The sequence below is a fragment of the Ciconia boyciana genome, chromosome 14 (genome assembly GCF_034638445.1).
Source record: "Ciconia boyciana chromosome 14, ASM3463844v1, whole genome shotgun sequence".
In the NCBI taxonomy this organism is placed as follows: domain Eukaryota; kingdom Metazoa; phylum Chordata; class Aves; order Ciconiiformes; family Ciconiidae; genus Ciconia; species Ciconia boyciana.
In genome coordinates this window covers 17,660,000-17,675,112 of record NC_132947.1, presented here as the reverse complement: position 1 = coordinate 17,675,112, position 15,113 = coordinate 17,660,000, and the positions used below count along the sequence as shown (strand labels likewise).

The following is a 15,113-nucleotide window of genomic DNA, read 5'->3' as shown; positions in this document are numbered from 1 at the left end:
CAGAAAGTGCAGGATGTAGGTTTTACGCTTTTCCCAGGCCTGGGGAGCTTTCTGGGAAAGTATGGAACAGGCTGCAAGCAGACATGTCTGGCTGCTGCCCACGCGTCAGCTGTGCAGGCTTTTCAAGGCAACCAGTTCCTTTGCAAACCTTGTTGAACTCTTAGGGTGATTATGGGTTTCATGGTCTAATTACAGTGTGAAAAAACATTTCCTATTATTAGTTTTGAATGTACTGCCTCCTGTGTAATTGTGATGCAGAGACACAGTCCAGTCTTTTTCCCATTCCCTCCTTCGTGAAGTGGATGACACTTTGCATCGGGGTGTGTCTGCACATTTTAACAACAGAAGCCATAACCTGAAATAGTGAAGCATCACAAAGCAGCTCATTGGTTTTGTTTTCTTTAATCCTTAGACATTTCCAGTATGCCTGGGATTAGCAGGATTTTTGCATATGGGGAGTATTTTGCTTTAGGTATTCCCAAGAGAGAGAAATTCTTAAAACTGACTTTCCTTCCCTTTGCCTGCGGGAGAGGGGGATGCTGTTGTACCTCCTTCGGCATTGCTCCAGCATTATGGAGAGGCTCCGCTCCAGCTGTGACAGTCAAGCAGATTGATTGAGGCAGGGGGGGCTTGTTTCGTCGTGGGGAGCCAAGGACTGTGGTTTGTCTGCTGGCTGAGAGGAGAATGGGGGGAAGTGCATCTCTCACCTTTGTGAATTGTTGTTCTGCTTGGGAAGAGCTTGTCCTCCCTCTGCATCGAGAGGCTCTGAGGAACTCCAGGCTCCTGACAAGCTTACCTAAAACCGTAGGGTGTGTGAAAGGCTCATCTGAAATACGCAGCATCTGACCAGAATGTAGATTTTAAAAGCCACAAGTATTTTGAACTCTGCTGCAAGCTTTGAGACTGGCAGGGAATCAAATAGGGCAGATCTATTCACTGCTTTCAGCAAGAAATTTGGGGTTGAGTCGAAAAAGAACAAAAGGCCAACGGTTTTGGAAAAACTCTCCCAGCAATCAGTGCTCTGTCAGTGCAAACATTTCTCTTGGTGTCACGCGGGGATTAGCTCTGTGAATCCTGGCTCCACTCACCGTCAGAGTTCACTGAACCAAGCGCAACCAGAGCAGCCGTTCTTGCGGAGGGCTGCAGCTTTTGTGGTGAAGTTCCTAAGCTCCAGTGTGTCCGATTTTCCTCGTATTGCAGCGCACGCCCCAGCCTTGCAGTACAAGGTTGGCTTGGAGGAGGCTGCCGGCAGGAGAGTGAGGAAGCCTTCTGCAGGGCTTTGGGAAGATGAGAGAGACCCTGCCACCTTCCTGTGCCTCTCCTTGTGTCCTGAGCTCACTCTTGGTACTGGTGCTGGCTGTCTGGCCCCACACACCTTTCTGTGTTGCTGCCTCTCTCACTAGCCCAGGACTGCAGTTCTTGAATCATAAACAATTTGTTTAAAACACTTTGAAATCTTTCCTAGCAGGACTGTGTGCTCTTTGGCTGAGATCGGGCAACACATAAATACCCAGCCCTGTGTCTGTGAGCCACGTAACTCCAGCCACGCTGCCAGGAGCGAGGACTCACGCTCACATGCGTGCCCAGGCTATGAATGCTGAACGGGTGCCTTGTGTTGAGTCAGGTTGGGGTCAGGCTGCCTGTGCAAGAGGTGCAGATCTGCAGGAGCAGGGGTGGGAGGTGCAGAGCTATGAGCCTTGATTCAGAAGACAAATCCAAGCCCAAGCACCGCCTTGCACTGATGCCGCCTGCCACGGGGCTGCAGGGCTGGGAGGCTTCGGAGTGCTCAGTGTGAGGTTTCAGCAGTCTCTCTGCCCTGCCCACACAACAGGCGCAAACCGGGGGGGCTGTTTGTGCCAGAGTGAACTGCTGCGCTGGTGCTTCTGAAGGGCTCTGGTGTGGTGGGTGCACAGCACTGTGGGCTGACCACTCGTTTCTCCCTCCCGCCAGGTCTGCCCATCAGCACCTATGCCAAGTACTGCTACCGGAAACTCCAGAAAGTGGCCGTCACCGGAGGCAAAAAGGTGAGCAGCTGCCCCGGCTCCGGGGCCCGTAGGCTTCCTACATGGCACTCTGCTTCTCAGGTCCCAGAGCAGTCGGTCCTGTGACTCTCGCAGGTCACCACTGATTCAGCAATGGGAAATGGAGATAGAGTGACCGGGGGAGGCTTGCTCAGGGCTCGTCTCCCCGTGAACGTGTGTGGGAGAAGGCTGCTGCCCACGTCCCACCATCTTCCTGGCAGATAGCAGTGCCTGCCACGCTGGCAGCCATGTGGCTGGGCGCTCACTGGCCTTAGGGACATGGAGGACAAACCTGATGTTTACCTATCTCCAGGGTAGGAGGAGCTGTCTGTGCAGGGGATGCCCATCGCTTGGTTTCTTCAGGTGAGGGAGGAGTCTCCCTTTGCCACTGAGAGCTTGCACGGGCTGGGTCTTGCAGCTGGTTTATTGCACAGTTGTTCATTCCCAGTTCAAAAAATCGTGCAGCGGAGATGGCTGGCGTGGAGGGGAGCCTCTGTGCTCTGCGTTATCTGGAAATCCCCCTCCTCCCTTTCCTCCATGCAGTTCTGTGCAGGGCTGTGAAAGCTGGCAGGCAGCCCCAGCCTGTCCGTCCTAGGTCTTCGAGCCAGATCCGGTCGTCTTTTATTTCTGCAAATCCCTCTGGGGCTTCCCTGCCATCTGGACTCCGTGCACAGCGAGCAAATAGCTGAAATACCTCGGGAGGGGTGAAGGCTCCCGACATCCCTGCAGGGGCAGGACAGGAAACGTCCAGACACGCATCGCACACAACTGCAGCCCTGGCAGCTGCTGCCCTCTGAGGGGTCGGCAGGAGCTTTCCCCCGTCGCACCTCCTGCTCAGCCGCAGGGTCGCTGCCAAGTGGCCACTGCGCTGGGCAGCCTGCCGCCCCTACGACAGCGCTCTGCATTTCTCTGAATCTCTGCCAGGGGAGATTCAAAGTCCCTTTCAAGTGTCAGTGTCTTTCAGAAGCAACAGGTCCCAGTGCCCACTTTTCAGAGAGTTTTAGCACCTCTCAGAGCGAAGCTTTCCCTGGAGTTGGACATAGCTGGAATTCCCTTCTCCAAATGTCTGTTTTTCAGCTGTCCCATGGCCAAGCGCTCACCCAGCTCTGGGCTGGTGTACACGTGCCCTCTGCTGACCTCGCCACAGCTGGGGATGGGCTGGGCTCCATCCTTCCTCCTGCCACGCCAGCAGGTAGAGCTACAGCTAGAGCAGTCCCCTCTATGTGCAAAACACAGCAACAGAATCCCTGCAAAAACAGCCCAAACTCTCCAAAGTGGTCTCCTGCCAACAGGCAGCAGCTTCTCTGCTCCTCTTGGGCCTGATGAGTTGAACCCCCCCTGATTTTAGGAGGTGGAGGCTGCAGAGCAAGAACCATGCTGCCAGGAGGCCAGCAAGGTGTCCCTGTGCATGGGCAGCCCTCTCCGTCCTGGCCACTCACCGACACCATCCCCAGGTCGCTGTTTCTCTGTGGGCTGGCTGTGCCATAGCTGCACTGAGCTCTTCTCTGTCCTCAGGGCCTCCGTAAACCAACAGTGGAAGAGATAACGCATGCCAGGAATGCCATCGTGACTCCGTCGCTCTTTGGCAGCTCTCTGGAGGAAATCATGCTGCGGCAGCAGGACACGTACCCGGGTAACAAGCTGCCCTGGGTGCAGACGCAGCTATCGCAGCAGGTCCTGGCTCTGGGAGGAGAACAGACAGAGGGGATTTTCAGGTGAGCTTTTGGGGCGCTGTGTTACTTTTGAGCCACCACATGTCAGTCCTCAAGCCGAGAAATCAAGATTGACCTCCACGTGCTTCCTCTTCCCTGAGAACAGCACTCCACTGCGGATCGCTGACCAGGTTCAGGAATCACCTCTTAAAGTGTGCTAAATGCTAATGCATTTGCATGCGTTTGCACAGAGGGGACAGCATAGACGTGACTTGAACTACTTAGGACAGCACACACCCAGGCAAGGCATTGAACTTTCAACTTCAACACGGGGAAGGGACGAGCTCTTGGGTTCCTTGCAGAGCAGTTCATCAAATGCAGCACATCAGCCTTGATGATGCACAAGGCATGAGGAGTCAAGAGAGACAAAGAATCTGTATGGTGAACATAGGGGATTCTGTTTTGTGTTTGGTTTTTTGTTGGGTATTTTTGTTTGTTTTATTTAACATTTGTGTTAGTTTTTCAGTAGCTGAACTTGATTTAAGGTAGCTAGCAAAAGACTCAACTTTGCCTTGTAAGGATTTCTAGTATCTTGGTATATTTAGCCAGAGATGCTTCTTATCTTTGGACTGAACATGCTGCAGACAGGCCCAGTTACAGAAAATAATCACTCCTGAGGACAGAACGACAGTTGATGTCTGAGCTAGCAGGAAGGAGACGAGTGTTTCTTCTACCCCACTTTAAAGCTGTGTCTAAAAACAGGCAACCCGTTCTCTCTGAGGAACCGCTTCTGTAGCTGCCACTGATGCATGCTCCCTTCTCCCTGGGGCCCTGGAAGCAGCTTCAGAGCCACGGTTTGCCGGCCAGCTGCCACGCCAGGCACGTTGCCCTGCTTGCTCTGTAAAGGTGCTTTGCTGTGTCTCTGTTTGCAGGATACCTGGTGACATAGATGAAGTCAATGCATTGAAGTTGCAGGTGGATCAGTGGAGAATCCCAAGTGGCCTCAGTGACCCCAACATCCCAGGTACGGGAATGTGGCAGGCGCGTGTGCTGCAGCCTCAGCCATGGTAGAGTGCGGAGGGGAAGGTACAGGAGCAGCCCAGGAGGTGTGCTGCAGCTTGTGGGTGTGTACACAGGCTGTCTTCACCAACTGGCTTTTCATTCTGTGCCTTTCCACTGCCTTTCCAAATACTGCCCATAGTAAAACACTGGGGGCGATGGGGGAACCTCAGTCTCCAGCTGACTCCAATGGAGTGCGGCTGTGCAAGCTGGGCAGTGTGCAGAGCGGCTGGGAGTCATTCAGCAGCAGCATTCTAGCTCCAAGGTCGCATTGTTCTCTCCTCAGGTGGCCCCAGAGCCGCTTCCTGGAGGAGCAGGTAGATAAAAGCCAGCATTTCCCTCTAACTGGCCAGTCTGGCTGCCTGAGAATTTCAGAGACAAGACTGAAATAAGGTGAAACAGCACAAGTGCAGAATCCCTTCTCTGCCCTCTGTTTCCTGAGGCATTCAGTCTTGCTGCCAGGTTTTCCTCTGAAGGTGGTGGGGAGGTAACTAGAGCTGTTCTCATGCACCCTGCTTTCTGCCCAGCCTCTCTTCTCAAGCTGTGGTATCGGGAGCTGGAGGAGCCCGTGATCCCACAGCAGTTCTACAAAGAATGCATCAGCAACTACGAGAACCCTGATGCTGCCGTGGCTGTGGTGCAGCTTTTGCCAGAGCTCAACAGACTGGTGCTGTGTTACCTCATACACTTCCTGCAGGTAGGCAGCCCCTGCAGTCCTGCGCCGCCGCCGCCAGCCAGGAGCCTGGAGCACACAGGGCACAGTTAGTGGGACAGCTGTGGTGGGCCATAGGCAGGGTTTGAGGACCTCTCACCTCTATTTAAGGTGGGATTGATGGAGGGGGGTCTGCTGGCCTTGGCCCTTATGGGAGCAATAAACAGTGTTCCTGATCTTGTGGAGCATGGGGCTGGTCCCAAAGGTTGAGATCTGCAAGATGTTCCCTGTCTGCTGAGGCTCCCACGCTGTCAGCTATGTCAGAGCATAGTGGTCTTCCCCTGTGAATGTGTGGCTGTTGGGGCATTGTCCTTCAGGGACGCCACATCTGTGCTGTCCTTGCACCTCTGCTTAGGCCACGTGTTTGGAGTCTCTTGCCCTTTTCCGCTGCTCTAGTTGAATGTCTTCTTACTACCTGCAGATCTTTGCTCAGCCATCAAATGTGGGCAGAACAAAGATGGATGTGAATAACCTGGCCATGGTGATGGCCCCCAACTGCCTGCGCTGCCAGTCTGACGACCCTCGCATTATCTTTGAGAACACGCGCAAAGAAATGTCCTTTCTTCGCATGCTGATAGTGCACTTGGACACGAGCTTCATCAAAGGGCTGGTTTGAGCCGCTGGCCCTGGGGTCCAAGACATTGCCTTGGGGAGTTGCTGGGTGCCCGAAGTCTTCTCCCCTCCACTTAGGTTTCTTCCATTGTCCTTGCTGTTGTCACACCCTGAGCATCTCCCAGCATATGACCTTGAGGACAAGGACTAGACAATCCTGGAAGGCTCAGGCTGTTCAGCACCAGGAAGTCCTTGGACATGCCAGGCAGATTCAGTGGTTCCTGGCCTTGCAGTGTGTGTCAGAGGGGGGCAGCCCTCCTCCTTGGAGCCACAGGACTGGTTGCTCATCAAAAGGGCTGTGACATCCATGAGAAACTGCTACCCGGGGCAGTGAGACTCTCCATCTCCCTTCTGGAAGCAGAGTTGGCTTCAGGTAGGAGGACATCACTCCTGTGTTGTGGCATGAGCTGGTCCTGGGGGAGATGCTGCCTCATTGGGGATAATTCCACTGCTATGGAGTCAGCCTGGTTCACCTCTGCAGACTGTTGATTGGAGGTGTGAGGATTGTTCTGACACCTCGCGATGCTGTTGGTAGAGGGATGCGAAGGTGCACGGGGTTTGCTGAGGCAGAGGAGTTCCTTGGACTGCCCTGGTCAGTGGAAGCACGTTGCAGCCCAGGGAGAGGAGGTGTTTGAGCCTCCACTGCTGGTGGCTGGATAGGCAGACATCACACAGCTGGGAGCCCTGGCAGGCCAGATCCACACAGCATCCACCTCACCTTCTCCTTTAGGCAGCTTCAGAGCTGCACAGCAGCATATGGTCAGCATGTGGGACCAGCCCTGTGCTGAGCTAAACCAGCACTCACCCATGCCATGAGGGCTGGGAACAAGAGGAAAGCCACGCACCTGACAACTAACATAAACCACCTCTTTGGCATCTTCCTAACGAGGGCCATATCCTCTGGAGGGGTAACCCCAGCGGCCTTGCAGCTCCCTTCTGCTATGGGCAGTGTGAGTTGACACCAGCTTTCCTGAAGAGCATCTGAGACCTTGTTCAGAGCAGCCTCCACGGCTCCAGCACCCCCCTTTCCTGGTACCAGGTCCTTCCCAGACTGCTCTGCTGGGGACTGAATACCAGTTTTGCCACAGCCTCCTGGTTCAGCCCAGGTCTAAAGAAAGCAGGGAAGGCCCCCAACAGTAAGAAGTGCTCCTGTGCTCGGATGTGCCCTCCCAGGCAGAGCAGCAGCATTGCCATGTGCTCGTGAAATGCTGAATTGCCTGGAGTCAACTGTGGCACCCGTGCTTTTCCCACCAAATTCCCACGGGAGTTGCAGGGGGGTTGGGAAGGAAAGAGAAGGGAAGAGGTAGGTCTGAGCAGCTGAGGTGTGGTGGAGCCTGCATAGGGGTGGTGTCAGGCAAGCAGCTCAGCATTCTCACTGCTGCTGTTAAACCCCTGTGGCACAGCAAGGACAGTGTCTTCCAGAGGCAGCATATGGATTTCCCCGCAGTCTCCAGATACTGTTGCATGTTCCTTAGCAAGCAGCAGCTTCTAATTCTGTGGCATCCTGGTGTTACTCTTCTCTTCCTTTGAAGTGTTTTCCCTGCTGGAGGCAGGTCTGCTGCAAAAAGCTGCGTGTTGGGATTACTCATGCAATGCTCAGTCTGCTGGTAGCATGCAAGCTTGCATTTGCATTTCTGCATCTCCCTCCCTTTCAGGTGGGGACCTGGGATCATCCTCTCCTGATTGCAGTGGGGAGCCCTGCCAGCAGTGAGGTTTAAAGCTGATGTCTGAATCTGTACCAAAAGTTTGGGCATAAGGTGCCACATGCAGAGAGTGCCCTGGGCCTGCTGGCTGCTTGGATCTCTTGATGTGTGTGAACAGGGTTTCCAGGGCACACGTTTGCTCAGATGAACTCTACAGCGGGAGTTCAGTTTGTGCCCAGCTGAACAAGGGTTGTGGTTCCTCTCCTTGTACCAGATGCTTCTGTCGTCCAGTGGGCCAGGAAATCTTGCTCCCATGTCAGGATTAGCTCTGTCAAATGTGCCCCCAAAAATGCCAGGATCTGCTTCACACAGCCATCCCATCCCATCCCATCCCATCCCAGTGCTTTGAAGCCGTTCGGGTCGGTTTGGCCTTCTGAAGCGCTGAACAACTTGTACTTCAGATGTGGGGCTACTTTCCCAGAAATGTAGACAGGCAGGGGGTTACCGGCTCTGCCATATCGTACTGAAATTTGAATTGTGCCACGTCCTGCCCCCTCCATGGGCTGGAGCAGCCATGTGGTGCCTGCCCCCCTCTTTGGGCATGCGCCTGTGTCGGGCTTTGCCTGCATCCAGCCACCGCGTAGGTGATCCATGTTATTCCTTGCACTTAGCTGTAGCAGGCAATCAAACCATAGGCATTTGCTGCTATTACAAATGAATGCTTCTTGCCAGGGCTGTAAAATAGGCTAATAAATGACACTGGATATAATTTTCTTTGCCAACAGATGTGTAAATACGAATCAGTAAAGCAGCCTCTCCTCTGTTATAATAATAAATACAATCTCCATGGTTGTCTCTTGTCTTTTTTGTGAATTTCTGAAGCATGATCATGCCCACCTGGAGCTGCGGATTTCAGCCTGGATGTCGGTGTTCGTGAATAACATTTGGGAACCAGCATGACGTAAGCACTTGGAAACGAAGCTGTGGGCTGGTTCTGTTGTTCTTAACTCCCAGGCAGCTACTAAGGAACACTTGATGAAAATTGGAAGAGAACAGGTTAAAACAGATGAAGGACAATACTTCTTTATACAGGATCTTCTGGAGCCTTTCAGGGTCAAAAAAGGATTAGAGAAGTTTATGGGCAATAGCTCCACAAATGGGCAGTCAGAGGATGAGAGAGGGATGTACTGCTGAAGTCCCTCATCCAGCAGCTGTGAGTGCTGCAAGTGGACTGCAGGAGGTGGCCACACACGCATGCTTCCCCTGCGTAGTCTCTGCTGTTGGAGATGTGGTTAGATAGGCTGTTGGGCTGACCCACCTGGGACGTTCTTATGTTCAGACTGGAGGATTCTCTGATCTTTCCTCCATCGCTGCTCCAAGGAGCAGCTGGGAGCAGTCTGTGTTGGTGCTCTGGTTACACACTGCAGTGGGGCTGCAGTGCAAGTGCTGGCTGTGCCGCTTCAGCCACGTAGTGACGAGTTACTGCCCTGGGTCTGGCTGGTGCTGCTGATGCCCTAGGGGTGGTCGCTGTCCTGGCAGCACTGGGAAAAGACGGTGCACTTCAGGCAAAGCTGGTAAGGGCTGCTCAGTCACTCCAGCAGTGTAAGATCACCTCTGCTGGCTAAATCACTGGGTCTTCACACCAGCCTTGCTGGCAGGAGGGACAGGCAGGTGGCCTGCAGCCTTCAGGAGACAGGCAATGACAAGTGAGAGCAGAAGGAAGACCAATAGCATCATAACCTCACGCAGCCCTTTCCTAGGTGGATGTCAGCAGCTGATGTCTAGGTGTTCCCCAAGGCTTTGCTGTGAAATGAGCTGATAAAAAGCTCACAAACCAAGTGCGGCAGCTGAGGCTCAGGGACTTGGGCTCACTCCTGCAGTCACCTTGGCCTGCCTCCTTACCTGGATTGCTTAAAAAATTAACGGCCAGAGTAGCAGCTGCGCTCATAACGAGCTTGTGGTTTGTTCTCAGCTTCCACCAGCAACGCAGTAAGACCCTGTGCCAGAGGGTGGCTTGGGACACAGCTCACTTCTTTGGCTCCTTGTAGAGAGGAGGCACCTGCAGCTTGTCTGAGACTTGCCACCAGTCATGGAAGGGTAATGTGTCCCAAGAGGGCCAGCACCCTTGTGGTGCTGGATGCTCTTGCTGGTGCTGTTGAATTTCTGGCCAGTTTAAGTCTCCTTTTCACAGAGCCTGGCATGAGCCTTTTGCTGTCTTTGTGATCATGTCCTGGGAATCTCCAAACAAAAATGGTAAAAGCAATTCTCCCAGCTACTGATTACAGCTGATGGACACTGTGCCCTCAGGTCTGCTGCCCATGCTCCACCCCAGCTACTGAAGAGGTTGGGCAGCTGTTGGGGGATGATGGGTGGATTCTGGACCTCTCTGTAGGTTTATCTTGAGATGAAGGAAGGTAGGGCTCAGCTTTGGCAACTGCCTGGTGTGTTACAGGACGTGGTAACCACAAGGCCACCCATCCTGCTCACCCACCACCCCTCCTGGTAGAGAAGCTTCCTGCAGTCTCTCCTCCCCTTGCAAATGTGAGGGGTCTCCCTCCTCCTGACACACCAGAGATACTCCATTCCTCCCTCAAACCAGAGATGCCCGGAGGCTGTGCCATCTCTCCAGAAATCCAGAGCAGCGGGAGGCCAGTGTTTAGCCTAATCCTCACGTCGAGCTTTGCACTAAATCAGCCCTGTGGAAAGACAGAGACCAGAGGAACAAGCAAGCCTGCGTCAGGAGCCCTGCGGCACCAGAGGGAGGCAGAGATGGGAGGGTCCCTGTCCTGACGCTGCCCTCGTGCGGGTTTGATGTGGGCACAGCAAAGCAGTGGCGGATTCAGCAGAACCGGCTAGTGGAGACGGCACTGAGCTGGGGCTCTGCAGAGCAGGGCTCAGGCTCTGGCACACCCATAGGCTGTCTGTGGGACAACCGTCAACGATAAGATGGAGAAAGCTGATTTAGCTGCTGAGCGCTGCTGCTTTTAGAGCTCTTGTTGTCCTGTAGCATTTGTCAACCATGGCTAATGGTGGAGAGAACTGGGTGTGGGTGCAGGCAGCTGGAGAACCATCTCAGGCACAAAAAGGGGACAGGGAAAAGCCCAGGCATTCAGAGTGAGGAACTGCGTGCTTCCAGGTGGCTGTGCAGGAAAACTTTTGGGACATGTGGAGTCACTCATCAGCTGGACTTTTCTTTTCAAAGCAGGGTTCATCAGCTGAAGACTCTGCCCAGCCTGCAAAGGTTTGAACCTGCATCTCCCAGGGGCTCCTCCTGCCCCGGCCTCCACCTGGAGCTTCCTCCATCTCACAATCAAAGCTATCCCACTTTGTCTGAAGTGCTTAGTGTTTACTGGTACTGTAAAGAGAGCTTGTGTCTGAGGACTGAGAACTGTGCAACCTCAGCTGTCGGGGCTGGGTGCTGGCAGGATTCGGGGTGCAAATCCATGAAGGTATTCAGAAGCCCAAGACCAAGACTGGTCTTACAAGCTACTACTTCTCCCAAAGGAGAACTAGTGGCTTATGTCAGCTCGTCTCCACTTGCAGCCCCATTTCCTCCATCCCATCTGGTGCTTCATTCAGATCACAAGCAACAGGGGAGACCGGGTGGGTCATGGCGGGGATGTGAGGGCGGGGGGATGGAGGAGGAGCGGGGCCCTCTCTTTTGAGGGCAGTGAGCTCTTGGATTGGTTCAGCCGCGAGGTACAACTTCCCCTGAAATGACCTGGCCCTGGTGCCTCCTGGGGACCATAAAGGTGCTGCAACTGCAAACGGTACCCAAATACTGGGCTGGGGTGTCCCTGCAGTGCATGCTACCTCCCCACTCTCAGGGCAGGATAAACATTCAGAAGGGCGCAGGACAGCCAGACCCTATAGCCCCAGGGACCACAGAAGGGCCTATAGAGCAGGGTTGGTCTCTACTGACCTGTCGACCTCTCTACCGTCGGTCTGCCTGCAGGCAGACAGCCCCAAAGAGGATGAGGAGATGAAGGGGGCTACAGCCTGCCCCCACTCCCAGTTGAATCAGGGAGGTGTCTCTAGGTGCACTGATGCAGAAGTGTCCACTTGTTTGCATCTCCCCCATGCCACTCCACGGATGGGGCTGCACCTGTCCTGAGCAAGGGCACAGGCTGAGGGTGGACATCCTTCCCTGGAGATCTGCAGCCGGTTCCCAGCCTCTCTGCATGCTCTGGCCAACAAAGAAGGGGTGAGAAAGTGATCTGAGGTATAAACTGCCCAGATGTGGAGTGCTATTGTGAGTGAGGCACACTGACTTGGTGAGTCCCTCATCTCCCACCCTTATGTGCACCTTGGGACCAGGCCTGGAGGTCAGCCAGACCTCTGGGGACCTCCAGCAGCGCTCTGACAAGAGCAGGTATGAGCAGGGTGAGGATGGTGGGGAAAGCTGGACACTGAAAACTCATTCCTGGACCACTGCACACACTTTGGTGTGGAGGGCAGGGACTATGTCCAGATGAGTCTGTAAACCCCCCTGACCCATGCTGGCCCTCATCTAATCCCCACCAGGGCTGATGATCTGCACAACACGTCGCCTCTCTTGGCAGCAGAGCAGTCAGCTTCTGCAGTTGTGCGGACTGCAGTGACCCCGCGTGGGCTGCGCAGGGGCAGCCGAGGGCTCCCCACCTCTGGCTGGCAGAGGCCCTTGTGCAGGCGAAGATAAACCCCCGTGGGCACAGAGCCAGCCCTTCGCAACTGCCACGCTGGCCCCTTGGGTGGCCAGTCAGGGAGGAGGAGAGAGTCTCCTGCAGGGGATTACTCCAGCCAAGTGCAGAGGGCGGCCTCGCAGACCGTTCACTGGAGCTGGTTTGGCCTCCTTTTATAGTCAATGCAAGAGGCGTTTTCTGAGCACAGTTCCTCTGGTGCCGAAGTGGAGGCAGAAGGCTGGCCGGGTGCATTGCCCTTGCCACGTGCCTGATTTTCTCTGTTGAGTTATGGGGAGGCCGGCCAACAAGCTCAGCTCTCTGTCAGGCAAGGGAAGTGCCAGCAGTGTGGTTGCCTGCACTCAAGGCCAGCTCTTTGATAGCACAGCTGTAGAGCTGGCCTTGAAGGGAAAGAGCTGGAGGATGCCTCACTGGGAGCTTCCTCCCTCTTCTTCAGGAATGTTGCCTAATCGCAGACCCTCGTCCTTGGTCTCTGCATGAGCCAGGTCAGCCATTCCCGCACTGATCTGGACCCTGACCCCAGCCCACGGACTGACATTCTTGACCTCAGACCTGCCTCATCACTGTGGGACTTGCACACTCATCTGGTCACTGTCACTGGACCTGCTCTGCTCCCATTTCCCGCTGGCCTGCACCGTGCTGGGTAGGGCAGTGCCCTGTCTGTCCCGCTGCCCGCTCAGCTCCAGCTCGCCTGTCCTGGGACAGCATCCCACTCCTGCCACTCCCTGACAGGGAGCCAGGTGGGGCTCATGACACCGTGCTGAGCATAAATAAAGGCTTTGCAGGTGAGACCAGAATTGCTTTCCAGAGGAGGCAGACAGACCGTTCCCAGGCTGCAAAGCTCAGTTTGTCCACAGGTGTATTTATTGGTTTCCTTGATGTGCAGGGAAACGCTGGATCCCAACTGATCCAGCTGAGCCGAGCAGAAACTCTTGGAGGGGGCCGGGATCTGTCTGAGACACGGCTGAGGACAGGCAGAGGCAGCACCGGTGTTTATGGTGGCTGCCAGCGCAGGAGTGCCGTTCCCTGGGAAGGGCTGCCACTCCGTGGTCAGCCAAAATAGGTATGTCTAACATCCGAGGGGTTCCGATAACATGGCTGCTGACATCGGATACTGCAGCTGGAGTCCTGGACAGTGCAGAAGGAGAAACAGATCACAAATTGGCATAGACACATCCCTGGACTGCCAAAAGCCGTGTGCTCTCAGTGGGAACAGCAGAACAAAGGATTCTTTCCCACATCTCAAAACCAGTGGGATCTAGGAAGACCCATTTCTGTGGAGAAGGAAGTGGTTTCTGACATGTGCTAAGATTCCATGGTTTTTTTAAATGATGAAAACTCCTGAATGAAATATAGTGGTCTCAAAACACCCAATACGTTAATACTATGCTGATGTTTTGGTAAAAAAATAAATATCTATCTCCCTCAAAAATTTGGAGTTATTTTTTTAGCTGCTTTCTATTTTAATTTTCTGCATTTTTTTTCTCTTGCTTCTAGAAACCTGCAACATTAAAACCCCATGTGAGATTTACAGGTTAAAAAATAAATCCAAACTGATAACTACATTTTCTGCCACATTTTTTTCATGTTGTGGTATTTTTAGCAAGCCACTCTGCTTCCACAAATTCTCAGCACACAGCTCACAGGCTCTGTCAGAGAAGCATTAACACACAAGCTGCTGTGCAGCGATGGGGGCCACTCTGCTTTAAACCATCATTTGTGCTCTCTGGGTCCTGTGCTGTTCATGGCACCGGGCTGAGGCTGATGTCATGGGAGCAGTCAGATTTGTGCAGTGACAGCAGTTCCTGTGGCTATTCGGGAGGAGGAAGACAGGAGAGAAAAGCACTTGGAGTCGGGGCTGTGCTGTGCCCTCCTCCCGAGCCTGGCAGCACATGCAGCCCTAGCCTTGCTTCTGCAGACACCTTGGCCGCAGCAGTTACTCTTTCGATCCTGAAACCTGGCAGGCAACAATCATCCACTTGTCTGTGGCCTCTGAGCAGAAAATGAAGGATTATCCCTGGAAAACCACCTGAACCAGAAGATTTTATCCACCCACAGTGACAAACACCGTAATATTTGACATTAAGAACTTCAGCCTGCAAAGATTTTTGCTCTTTCGGTGTCAGTCTGGTTTTGGCTTTAACCTAGCATAAAACTAAGAAAAAAAAAAATAATTTGCCCCTGTACAATTCTGTATCTACAGAACATCCAGTTCTCTGGCTGTACCAAAGGGTAGCCAGCCAGCTGAGGGGTGTTAACGCTCTCCCTCCAGTTGGCACTGGTAAGGCCTCACCTGGAGTGCTGTGCCCAGGTCTGGGCTCCCCAGGACATGAACGAAGGGGACCAAGTCCAGCAGATGGCTGCTGAGACGGTCAGAGGGTTGGTGTGCAGGAGGAGCACCCACGGCCTGGCCATCCAGGTTCACGGAGGACCAAAAGTGTCAGACTGCCTTTTTTTGCCGGTACTTCACCCTTCTATGGGCCCCCGCCACCTCGAAACGCCTCGCGGTCCTGGCCGCAGAGTGCTCCATCTGACGCTGCACTGTGGAATTCTGCCCGGCTTTGGGCAGGGCTCCCTGCGGCCCCGGCACGCAGGACGGAGCACCCAAGGGGTGTTTTCCCCGAGAGCGCCGTTGGGGCCCGGCGTGAGAAGCTGCAGCCGCGGGAGGGGCACGGGGTCTTCCCTCTGAGGCGGCAGGAGGCTGAGCGGGCTCCGTGGGAGGGTGCCATTCCCGT

At 54.2% G+C, this 15,113-nt stretch overlaps 1 protein-coding gene across 3 annotated transcripts in view; it reads left to right on the top strand.

Moving 5' to 3' along the window:
• LOC140659474 (rho GTPase-activating protein 39-like) overlaps window positions 1-8,542 on the top strand; it is a 57,981-nt gene extending 49,439 nt beyond the window's left edge. For all 3 annotated transcript variants that reach the window (XM_072879170.1, XM_072879171.1, XM_072879169.1), the window contains exons 6-10: window positions 1,951-2,024; window positions 3,537-3,736; window positions 4,606-4,697; window positions 5,260-5,429; window positions 5,866-8,542. In XM_072879170.1, coding sequence (XP_072735271.1) covers window positions 1,951-2,024; window positions 3,537-3,736; window positions 4,606-4,697; window positions 5,260-5,429; window positions 5,866-6,060 — 731 coding nt within the window. In that variant the 3' untranslated portion in view covers window positions 6,061-8,542. The remainder of the gene's footprint in view (window positions 1-1,950; window positions 2,025-3,536; window positions 3,737-4,605; window positions 4,698-5,259; window positions 5,430-5,865) is intronic.
• Window positions 8,543-15,113: the final 6,571 nt, after the last annotated feature.